At 35.5% G+C, this 12,140-nt stretch overlaps 1 protein-coding gene across 1 annotated transcript; it reads left to right on the forward strand.

The window, feature by feature from the left end:
- The first annotated feature begins 332 nt into the window (after window positions 1-332).
- LOC143584260 (uncharacterized) lies at window positions 333-3,726 on the forward strand. The gene is made up of 7 exons (XM_077066349.1): window positions 333-444; window positions 1,418-1,559; window positions 1,661-1,808; window positions 1,897-1,972; window positions 2,406-2,517; window positions 2,596-2,687; window positions 3,340-3,726. Exons 1-7 carry the CDS (start codon window positions 412-414, stop codon window positions 3,385-3,387), a joined length of 651 nt encoding a protein of 216 aa, XP_076922464.1. The 5' UTR covers window positions 333-411; the 3' UTR covers window positions 3,388-3,726.
- The last annotated feature ends 8,414 nt before the right edge of the window (window positions 3,727-12,140 follow it).

Here is a 12,140-nt window from a genome sequence, read left to right on the forward strand (position 1 = left end):
ATTAGAAACCGGTATATTGACTTAAATGAATACATTAAGTATTTTAATTATTAGGAATAGAATTTATTTTTGATTTATTTAATTGATAAAAAAATGCAATCGTCTAATAGGCAAGGAGCATGTGACACCAAAATAATTTGTTTTAATAGTATAGTATGAATATTATTTTTTTATGCAAAACACAATTAATTAACGACAATATAAAATGATGATTCATTTGAGAAGCAACCATTTGGAGTTTGGACCAATTTGAAAAGGAATGTAGAGAAATTGAAAGTCTATGCCTCAGATCCATCGTAGAGCCGATTATTATTATTATTATTATTATTATTATTATTATTATTATTCATTCTATTCTATCCATAATAATAATAATATTCGAAACAGAAACAAAGGCGTTCGTTCAACATAATGGATGTCGATCCAAAGCAGTACGACCAAATCGTAAGTTTTATTTCAATTCCACTTATCTTAAATATCAATAATCAATCAATCCTCTTAAAATTGAATCAATTGCTAGTCAACGATGCATCTTTCAACTATTTGCGATTAATTTTACCCAATGATTGTTTCATTTTTCTGTTGACGAATTTTTTGATTCTAGGGTTCATAATTAGTGATAAATTAGTCACGTTTGCATAATCCCCTAACCGAATACCATCCGGTACCAATGAAATTAGCCTACACACGTACAAATAACTAGAGTAATTGTTATTAGTCTAGAGTTTGTTTTGAACTAGAGTAATTACACTACAAAAAATAAGCTAAGTAATAATATAATTACTCTAGTTTTTTGTATCATTGTTGTTAATATCGAGGATAGCGCTCGCTATGGCGTGCATCACAGCGAAGCGGTACTTTTCCACTATCTGATGTATAACGTCCGTGATAATTAGTTTAAAAAAAAAAATCAGAAACTGAAATTTTAGGCATTGTAAACGATTGAACAGCACCGATCTCTCTCAACCAGTTCCACGGTAAAAACTCAATTTTGTGAATGAAACTCCTATTTAAAAAAAAAAAAATCTAATACCTTATCCTATTTCATCTCTATCGCTACACGGCGTATAGGTAGGCTGTCGCTATTGACCGCTATTCGCTATTTAAAACTATGATCTGTACTTTTCTCATGTTAAGAGTTGTTTGTATTTGATCCTAACGCCAACATGCGAGTATAATCCCTAAAAAATTGAAAATTTAGTGACAGGTTGAATTTCGGTGCCAATCTTATTTTAGTTTTGATGTTTTATTCATAGTGTTAAATTTAATTTTGGAAAAGAAGAAACTTTTTTAGTTATCTTAATGTTGAAAAGTTTAATTTTGTGTTTATGATATTCTTTTATGTGCTTCTTACTTGAAAAGTTCCATTTTTTCTTTTTATTATATTAACTTTAACTTTCACTAATGAAATTGGCAGAAAATTAATGACAAAGATAGTCACAATATTATCTTAAGATATCTCATACAAGGTTGCTATAAAGACACGCTGGAATCACTTGTTGCTACTACCGGACTAAAAGTGTCCGCTACTCAGCTCGAGGGCCTGGAGAAAAGAAAGCGTATGGTTTTATTATTCTTGAATCTTGAAATAAAATAAAGTTGCAAAGAGTTCTGTATATGATGATGTTTTCTGTTTTTGAGACTTTTTTTAACATTTCAGGAATTTTAAACTCTGCGTTAAAGGGTAAAGCATTGGAAGCTATTCATTTGACAGAACAGATGTCACCCGGCCTTTTTGAAAATAATAAGGACTTGCATTTTGATCTATTGAGTCTTCATTTTGTTGAGCTTACCTGCTCAAAGAAACAGTGAGCACAAATTAACAATAATATTATTGTTTAGTTTACCTTAACCTTTTATGTAATTATTTTACTAAGTTTACTTATTTCACGGCAGCACAGAAGCTATTGAATTTGCTAAAGACAAGTTGACCCCTTTTGGGAAAGTTCAAAAATATGCTGAAAAGCTCGAGGTACGTTCCCTTTTCATGGAAGAAAGCCGTGTTTACATTTTTATTAACAAATTGCACGTTTCGTTCTTTATACTAAGTAAATAACATAAATCATACTTTATGTTCAATTTTTGTCAAAGTTTACGTCCTTTCCACTAATGGACGTTAGATCTGATTGTTAAATCCAGTCATATGCACTGTACATGAGCGTATTTTGGTCATTTTACTAACTTAAAAGTGACCAAAATACCCTCATGGATATTGTACGTGACTGGATTTAGCCGACAGATCTAACGTCTGTTAGTGGAAAGGATGTAAATTGTGACAAAATGTGAACATAAAGGATGATTTCCGTTATTTACTTAGTATAAAGAACGAAATGTGCAATTTGTTCAACTTTTATTTATATTAATTCGTTATGAGTTTAATTAATAAATGACTTAATGCTATACAGGATTTTCTGGCCTTGCTAGCTTATGAGGAACCAGAAAAATCACCTGTGTTTCATCTACTTAGCTTGGAGTACCGACAGCATGTTGTAGATAAGTTGAACAGAGCAATTCTTGGTGTGTATATTTTATGATCTCTGCTTATACTTTTATGTTATTATTTTTGAATTCTTGTGTGATTTATGTCACTTTCAGCACATGCACACATGCCAAGTTATTCAGAACTAGAGAGGATAGTGCAGCAAGCAACTGTAGTTAGACAATGCTTGAGTGAAGAACTTGGAAAGGTAAAAAAATTTGAAACTTTTTGCTTTGTTTTGGTTCATTTTTGAACCCTTTGAATGTTTGTTCAACAATGATAACTAATAAGAACGATATATAAGGTATTTATCATTATTGGTTTGTTTCGCGGTATGACTTAGCTGTGTGTATTAAACCAAAATAACCGAACCCAATAAAAACTGAGGATTTGGTTTTATGGTTTTTCTTAAAACTAATTTTTCGGTTTGGTCATGCTATTAACCAAAAACCGAACCGAGCTGCTAAAGAAAATTCATTTTATGTAATTTATAAGATATCAATAAATGGTGTAGCCCAAAATTTTAGGTCTAGATGTGTAATAATGTTTAAATCATTAATTAATTAACGAAAATTCAGGCCCAAGTTCTTCATTATTTTGGGCCTCCATTTTCAGACCTAAATTTTTAAGCCCAAATGGTAAAACTGAAAAAAATGAAATCTATCCAAACCCATTGTGAATCTGATGGTTTTTAAAAACCCAAAACAGATTTTTTGGTTTTTGTTTCGATTTGTGCACACTGGTAATCTGGCATGTTGATTCAAGTTTAAAAATAATGATAGTAATTCCATGTGGGTACTTTAAAGCATTTAAGTTAAGTATAATTGCCTCCTAATCTCGCAGTACATATTTTAATGCAGGATGTACTATCACCATTCTCGTTAAAGGATTTCCTGAAGAGGAGTTAGATATGCTAATACGTGTTTTCCAACACGAAAACAAGCAGGATTGGTATGTTGTATTAGTTGTAATTCACACTTTTTTTAGTTGAGGAGGTATATGTAATCTCCTAATCACTGAACCCGACTTGTCACATTACATGTATAAAAACCCTTGTAGTTTTCAACTTGTATGTGGGTTGAGGTCGGGTGGAAGAAAAGCGTCGTGAATAGTTGAAATTCGTTTATATGATGTAAAGATACATTTGTAAGAACAAACACATTTTTTTTGTTGTTCCTATTTAAGTGATTTCTGATATAAATGTATTTGCTATAAAGTTGACTTTTCTACACTATAAAGTGGTTCAAGTGTCAATTGGCCCAAATTGTAAATCCGGAAAACCGAAACTGAAAGAATTAGTTTAAGATGAATGCTAGTACAATTTATGTTGAACTTGAGCTACTTGTTAATCTTGCTTATTATTGAGGTGTTTAATTCAACATAAAGGCAATGGCCTACTGGATTTATGAATATGCTTTGTGACAATCTTTAGGGTTTCTAGAAGGTGTCAGGTGTGCCTATTTAAGAAAAGTTTAGGTCATTTATGACGAGAGACGAAAATAGGCACCTGAGCGAATATTGAGTGATTTGACGGCTGACAACTTTATCGTAAAAGGAATATTATTGTATGGAAAGTAGCCTCACACCTAAAATTCCACCTAGAAACCCTAATAGATCTTCATTGTATTCTTAGATAATGTTAATGGAAATCTTTTGAGTGACTTGTGTGTGTTTGTTATATTTTGTTCGTCTAGTAACATCTTGAATATCATTGATTCCTTATTTGATGTTCATTGGATATTCACATGAGCATACCTCGTTACCGTCTTGTCAACACACTGTTGTTGGTTACGAAGCTAATTTTGGTTGATAAATCGGTCCTGACACCTGGAAAGAAGATATGTTAAAGAAACTGAGGGGGCAAAAACGATGATAAAGACCCCGAGGCTGGTGCAAGTGGTGAGCATCAACCAGGTGCTGATGCATCTGGTGGTAGTGTTGTGGAAGAACGGGGAAAACAATTAGTAGTGTATACTGATACTACTAATGCTAAACCGACCAAGTCTGTTAAGGAGAACATGATCCTATTTATGGATTATGATAAAGGTATTGTGATGAGCATGGTAAATGCGGACAAGATCGAAAGAGAAAATCGCCTTGCTTCTGGGATTAAATGAGGAAGATGTAGATGAGCTGGCAAAAAAGAGAACGATGTGGAGGTTGTGGATGACGAGGACGTAAGGTTTGATATGAGTATTCCAACTGGGAATACGTCGTTTGATTATGAATATGTGGAGGTAGAATACGTGACGGTCGAGGAATACCCTAATTTGTATACTCGTTCAAACACAGATGAATGGATTCCGTTCTTTACTACTGAGCACTATCAAGCGGCTGAAGAACGTTTGGAAAAGAAGAAAAAGAAGGATAAAGTAAGTAAAGCAGGTTTTGGTTCGAAAGATTCGGGAGTTAATGTATACGAGGGGCTGTTTGAGCACAATAAGTCTCGAATGAATAAACTTATTGGTTTGCTAAGGTATGCAAAACATGAGGATGACAAGCAGTTGAAAGCTCGTGCTACTGCTTATCAGATGAAGAATTTTGTCACTTCGAAGACTGTGAAGGGTGATATAGTCCCGTGGTTGTATGAATCGGAGTTAAATGTTTGCATCGTCAAATGGGAACATGGCATACAATACTTTCAACGTATTGTCGATGTTCTTACTCTTCCGAGGTGGGACGTGCATACTTTGGCAATTGGACTGTTCGTTAATCGTGGTGGAAACCAGATGGCGGGATGGTTCTATAAGCAATCATTACACAGGGTAAGGCATGGATTTAAATATTTCAAGCCGCAGGATCCGACTCGCAAGTACATTGATGAGATTGATCCGAGAACTGGCTAGAGAAACTGGTTCTTAAAGTAAAGCCACCTCGAACTTTGAAGAAAGTTCCTGTGAAGACTTTTCCCCAAAGTCTTTACAAGAAACTTAATAGGTGGTATTACGGTAATCGAACATGTGAAGCTGTGATCGTGATGGGATCAGGGCTGAAGAGGGAGTTTGTTTGAGTAATCGACCCTATGTGGGCTGATATTAAGGATTATGATCTTGCATTGCAATTCCAACGTGTGGTTCGTTTTTGCCACGCGCTCAGTATTCATAGTTGTGCTGATTGGAAGACCAAGCGCTTCAAGTGATCAAGACAAAGAGCACGAGACGAGGGGGAGTTTGTTAGTACACGTTTTGTCATCTCGGTCTTTGTTTATATGTATTTGGTTTTTGTATATAAGTATAGGGGGTGTTTTGGTAAATGTACTTGGTACATTCGTCATGTAACGACACATTCGCTAGAGTAGTCAATAACGAATGTGTCCATTCGTACTTATTTTAGTTAATTCGTTAGGCCTGTTAACGAATGAAGACAACGAATGTGTTATTCGTTAGTCTAAGGTATTTGTGCTTAACATATGATGACCAATGAGGCTCATTCGTTATGACATGTATAATGAATGACTTCATCGTCTATATATACCTTTAATGTATCAAGTAAATTAAACAATTATCGTTATTATTTGTTTTAGCCTCATTATGCTGCCAAGTGTTCTCTCAACATCTAATCGGGTTCAGTGACTAGATCTGTAATTGTATATTGATTGTAATCAATCAGATCATCGGTTTCACACTAAAGGCTTCAGTGGTGACAAATGGGGTTGGGGTTGGGGTTGGGGGGGGGGGTGTAGCGGCGACATGCGTCACCGCTAAAACTCAGATATCATGTAGTGTTACCCCATTGTTGACATAACTGGACATACTTCATTTATCACCTTCATTGATGATTATTCCCGATATAATGTAACGTATCTCATTAAGGAATCTGAATCCGTTACATCTTTTAAATATTATAAAACTAAAGTTGAAAAACAATTATATCGTTAAATAAAAGTTGTCAGATCAGATATACGTGGTGAATATTATGGAAGACATATTTACGTGGGTCAGGCTCCTGGTCCATTTTATGAGTTTTGTAAGGGCCATGAGATCGTGAACCAATATACCATGCCAGGTACAGCAAAATGTATCGTTGAACGGTGAAATCGAACCCTTATGGATATGGTACACAGATCGGTCATACGTCTAGGACCCTATAGCCGGATGTAACACCACAACGGACAATATTATGTTTATTTGCACACAAATTATTTATTCAATGCATTGATTGACAATATAACTTCATTTTACTAAGTGTTATGGGCAAGTGGGGGTGCCACCCACTTGTAACATCACCCTAAATTCATGCTTTAAATCATTACACAGCTTAGCCGACAATTTCATTCACAACCTCTCGCCCTAGCACAAATAGGTGAGGTCTATCCCATTTCATCAAATCACCTTTTTTTAATCTTTTTTTTTTCTTTTTAATATATTGGTTAACAACCAACCCCCTTCCAATACACTTGTTTTGTTATGTTGGTTAGTTAAAGTCCGTTGCTTATGTGGTGCCTACGTGACATTTCTACTAATCAAACCATAACACATAGTCTTATGATAAAAAAATTAATGAATTGGTTGATTACAAAATAAATTCAAATTATTAATTTTAAGTTAGGAACAATATAAACAGCCAGGTCCCCAATAGTGAATGGGGCACCAACCGAAGAATTTAATATACAACAGGGGGTTAGACAAGTGACTCGTTATCACCTTTTTTTTGTATATAATCGATATGTAAGCTTTTAATATTGTGTTTGACATGCTCGGGCGGCTTTTTTAAGGTATCCAGACTCCAAGAAATGATATGTTAATATCTCATTACACAGACGATGCGATCTTTGTGGGTGAATGGAATACCACTAATCTAAAAAAAAATAAACAAAATTCTTAGATGCTTCTATATCATCTCTGGTGTTAAAGTTAACATACATAAGAGCACACTTTTTGCGGTTAACTCCGAGTTTGATGAAGTACGTGAGATGGTATGGTTACTGAATTGTAAGGAGGAAAAATACCGTTTGTATCTAGGCTTACCAGTGGGTGCAAATATGGGACTCACAAAAAAATGGCAGCCTATATTAGACAGATTTGATGCGAAACTTACAAGATGGAAGGCAAGAACACCATCCTTAGAAGGAAGATTGACTGTAATAAAATTTGTGCTTGGGGTCATATTATTTGGGTGGTAATAAGGAGAAAGACTCAATTAGTTGGGTTTCATGGCAAAGAGTGGTTCTATATAAGGAGAGAGGTGGTTTAGGAGTTGGAAGTTTACAACTGATGAGCAAAGCACTGTTGGCCAAGTGGTGGGTAAAGTATAAGACATGAGGATCTGCACTTTGGGTAAAGACAATTGTGGGAGTACATACGGGTGCATAAAAGTGGGAAAGCATACCGATGATAAAATCAAGAAGTAGACCTTGGATAAACATAATGAACATGGAAAAAGAACACATACAACAAAAAATTAAATATTATGGAAAGGTTGCAAGTAAAACCGGGTATGGGGGACAAATTGATTTTTGGGTAGATATTTGGGTTGGGAATTAACCACTGAAATAAAAACTCTCATCTTTGTTTCAAATGAAAAAGAAGAAAGATGTTAAACTGATAGAATGCTTTACTCAAACAAGTGAACAGATTATTTGGAATTGTAGATAGAAAAGACTACCAAAAAGTAGAGCTGAAAGAATAGAATGGCAATTGTTCTCACAAATTGATGCAGGAGTATCCGGTCCATTAAGTTAACCCGACCCGGATTGTGACATTCTTTTCATTTTCGGTTTAAATCGTATTTGTATTTGTATGGAAAACCCGACCCGTTTTGGCCTTTCGGATCCTTCGTAATTAATAAAATATTGAGTTTTATGTTCATTTATGTTACACAATTGTTGGATCAAGAAATCACCCTTTCGGTACCTTAAAACACCCTTTTATAGCTAAAAACGACTTAAAACGAACTTCATGGACCTAAATCGTTTTTTTTGTTTGTTTTGCACCTTGTTTGACTATTTAAACCAATAAAAATCTATGCATAACTCTTATGGGTAGCCTTTGCTTTTTTCATTATAAATACAAGTCCAATGCACCCATTTTGGTTTGCTCTTTCTCCTCAAAACTCTCTCAATCTAGATCTAAGTATTCATCTTTCAAACTCTTGATAGTTTGACTCCTCAAGGTCATCTTTGTTTCTAACTAATTCTTGTAATTGAAGTTTATTATTATAGCTTGTTTAAAACATACTTCTCTTGTTTCCTTGGCTTTCCCTTCTCCGGCCATGGTCGGTTTGGGTGTATTGCTAGGCAAGACTTCATGGAGGACTATTATAGTCCTTGTTAACACTTTAAATTATGTTTAAGCTTACTATTATTGTTTAAATACTTTACTACTAACATGTTGGGTTTAAAACTTGAGTATTATCATTTCTAAGTTTATTCTTATGAGTTCTATGGTATTGGGTATATGGTAACCATCCTCGGTCTTATTCTGCGTCAAGGACCGAACCAAGACCGAACTAAACCGAGTTCACTCGCTTAAGACACACTGGTTGTGTTTTGGGCCACCGAATCTCATATTTTCGTTAAAACTATATTATAAACTAATTTTTATTGTTTTCTCAAAATACTTGGTATGTCGGATCAAACTTGATCTTATAACAAGTTTGGAACGACAAAGCCAAACACCCGCTTAATGGACGTCGAGGTTCTTCTTAATATAACTACACACTTGGTTAAGTTTCTTTTGATTTCATTGAGTTATCTCATAACATTTATCACTTTGGAATCTCTGCTTCAGGCTTAACCATTATCAAGACTCGAACCGACAAATCCGAACACTCGTAAAATCTCGTCTTAGTATCTATTTAACAAAGAGTTTTGTAATATCATAATTATACCCAAATATTTACTTAACAAAGGTTAAGTAACACTAATGAATAGAATACCGAGACTCAATTTCGAGTAAACTTACTTTTCAAAAACCGTTACTTTAATTTCTTATGTATTTACACTTTAACCTCAAACTTTAGTTATTTATCTTACTTGTCATATTATTTTACTTTAAAGCTTTCAAGACCATCTACTAACTCAAGACCCTTTTTAATATAGGTCTTGCTCATTGAACTGCATTTCCATTTATTCGCAAACTAATCCTTCAAGTTACTTATTTCATGTGAGTACATTTCATATCCCCCGTTTTCCTTTTTATACTTTGGGGGTAACATGCATACTTATTCAAAACAAGAATGGTTCATAATACTCGATCCTCAAATCACAAACTCTAGGGTGCATGATACTTAGAATATTTGCTCTATTGTGTGTTATATGTTTCATATGCTTTACGTGCATGAGTGTTTATTTTGATGTTGTTGTTGAGCCTCAATAAGTATGATCATACGCACCCCTAACTATCTTAGCCTTGTGCTAGTAGAATAGGGCCTCATTATCCGAGTATGTCGGTTGTTACCGATTAGAAAGGATCCTCATTTATTTATGATTTATATACCATAATTGTTGCTTTTATCTATAGTTTCATATACGAGTTGTGGATTTTCCTCATATTATATATACTCAACACTATGAAATTGCTCACCAACATTCGTGTTGACAAATTATATTTTATGCATTGTTACAGGTTTGATTATTGGTTGATTGGAGTTTGAAGACGCTATTTTATTTGAGACCATTTATGTTATTAGAAGAATGAACAATATAAATTCTTGTATTAGTGTTATTTTGTATGAATGACGTTGTGTTACTTTTGATGATTAAACGAAGTGAATGAGTTGTTTAAATATTGTCACTTAAATAGTGTCTTGTGTTCTTGGGCAATCCGTTGCACCCCGACATGTTCCGCCGCCTTTGGTCGGGGTGTGACAGATTGGTATCAGAGCCATGACTAGAGGATAGGCGGTTAGACATAACGGCATAGTATAGTTTTTGCATTAGGGTCCTTATACGTGTTACCCTACAAGCTCAAAAGTTAAAGTCGAACATCAAAAACCTTTTGGTTTACCTGAGCAACATCCTATTCCCGTTTGGAAATGATAAGACATTGCTATGGACGTTATCACCAAATTACCCCCCCCCCCCCACTCAAAAGAAAAATGATAGTATTTGGGTAATCATTGATCGATTAACCAAATCGGCTCACTTCATCCCAATCCGAGAGAAGTACTCTGTCGAACATCACTCAAATCTATGTTCGTGAAATTGTATGCCGCCATGGTATTCCGTTAACCATTATTTCTGATCGTGATGCTCGTTCACCTCCCGTTTTTTGAAATCGCTTCAAGAAGCTTTGGGCACTCTCCTTGATCTTAGTACCGCTTATCACCCTCAAACCGATGGTCATATCGAGCGTACAATCCAAACCTTGAAGATATGCTTCGATCTTGTGTTCTTGATTTTGGTTGAAATTGGGATTCCCATCTCCCGCTCATCGAATTCTCATACAACAATAGCTATCACTCTAGCATTAGTATGGCTCCTTTCGAAGCTCTTTATGGTCGTAAGTGTCGTTCCCCGATTTTTTGGAACGAGATTGGTGAAACCCAAATCACTAGTCCCGAGATGGTCCAAGACACACCGATCGTATCGATCAAATCTGCAAAAATCTTCTCGCTGGTAGAAGTCGTTAAAAGAGCTACGCCGACAAACGGCAAAAGCCTATCGAGTTCAATGTTGGCGACCTTGTCCTTATCAAAGTATCCCCTTGGAAGGGGGTAGTCCGTTTCGAAAAGAAATGAAAACTAGCACCCCGTTTCGTAGGCCCATTCAAAATCCTCGAAAGGATTGGAAAAGTGTCTTATAAACTCGAGTTACTGGAAGAACTTACCGGTGTTCATCTAACCTTTCATGTCTCGAACCTCAAAAAGTGCTTAGCCGAAGGTAACCTTCATATACCTCTCGACGAAGTACGTATTGATGGAACCTTGCAAATGATCGAAAAACCCATTGAAATCATGGATCGCAATGAGAAACGAACCAAACGTAGCCGCATCCGTTTAGTTAAAGTCGGTTGGGAATCACAGCGTGGCGCTGAATTTACTTGGGAACGAGAAGACGCGATGAAGGAAAAGTACCCCCATTTGTTTATTACAGATTCTTCCTAATTTTGGGACGAAATTTCCTATAGTAGGGAAGACTGTGACATTCGTCATTATCGTTTTAAATCGTATTTGTATTTGTATGGAAAACCAGACCCGTTTTTTCCTTTTGGATCCATCGATATTAATAAATGTAGGTTCCCAGCCGGATCTACACGGAAATATCTCGTTATACGTAGGTGCGGAATCCCTACGTAAGACGATACGAGCGTAGAAGACGATACACGTTAAACACAAGCAAACACACGTTACAATACACAAAAGACACGTTGTATTGCAACTAATAACACGTGATATGTCAATCACCGATTACACGTACTGAATCCCCAATGACAAAACAAGCCGTAGCTATACCTATATATCATTCGACAACTTCGCCTAACATGCTAGGCGAAGTTGTCACTAACTTCGCTTGTTCCACAAGTTCGCCTATATCAGGCGAACTTGTGAGACAAGTTCGCTTAAACATTAACACAAAAACCAACTAACACAATTACAGACACTAGATACTGAACTACTGACATCATGTACCAACAGACTCCCCCTTGGCAGTAGCTTCATATCTCTATCTTCAATCACGTGTCTTGTAATCTCAAAAATCTTGTATCTCCCGTCTTCAAGC

Source organism: Bidens hawaiensis, unplaced genomic scaffold (assembly GCF_021521415.1).
Source record: "Bidens hawaiensis isolate Kalapana, Puna unplaced genomic scaffold, B.hawaiensis_p1.1 tig00001521_1, whole genome shotgun sequence".
Lineage (NCBI taxonomy): Eukaryota > Viridiplantae > Streptophyta > Magnoliopsida > Asterales > Asteraceae > Bidens > Bidens hawaiensis.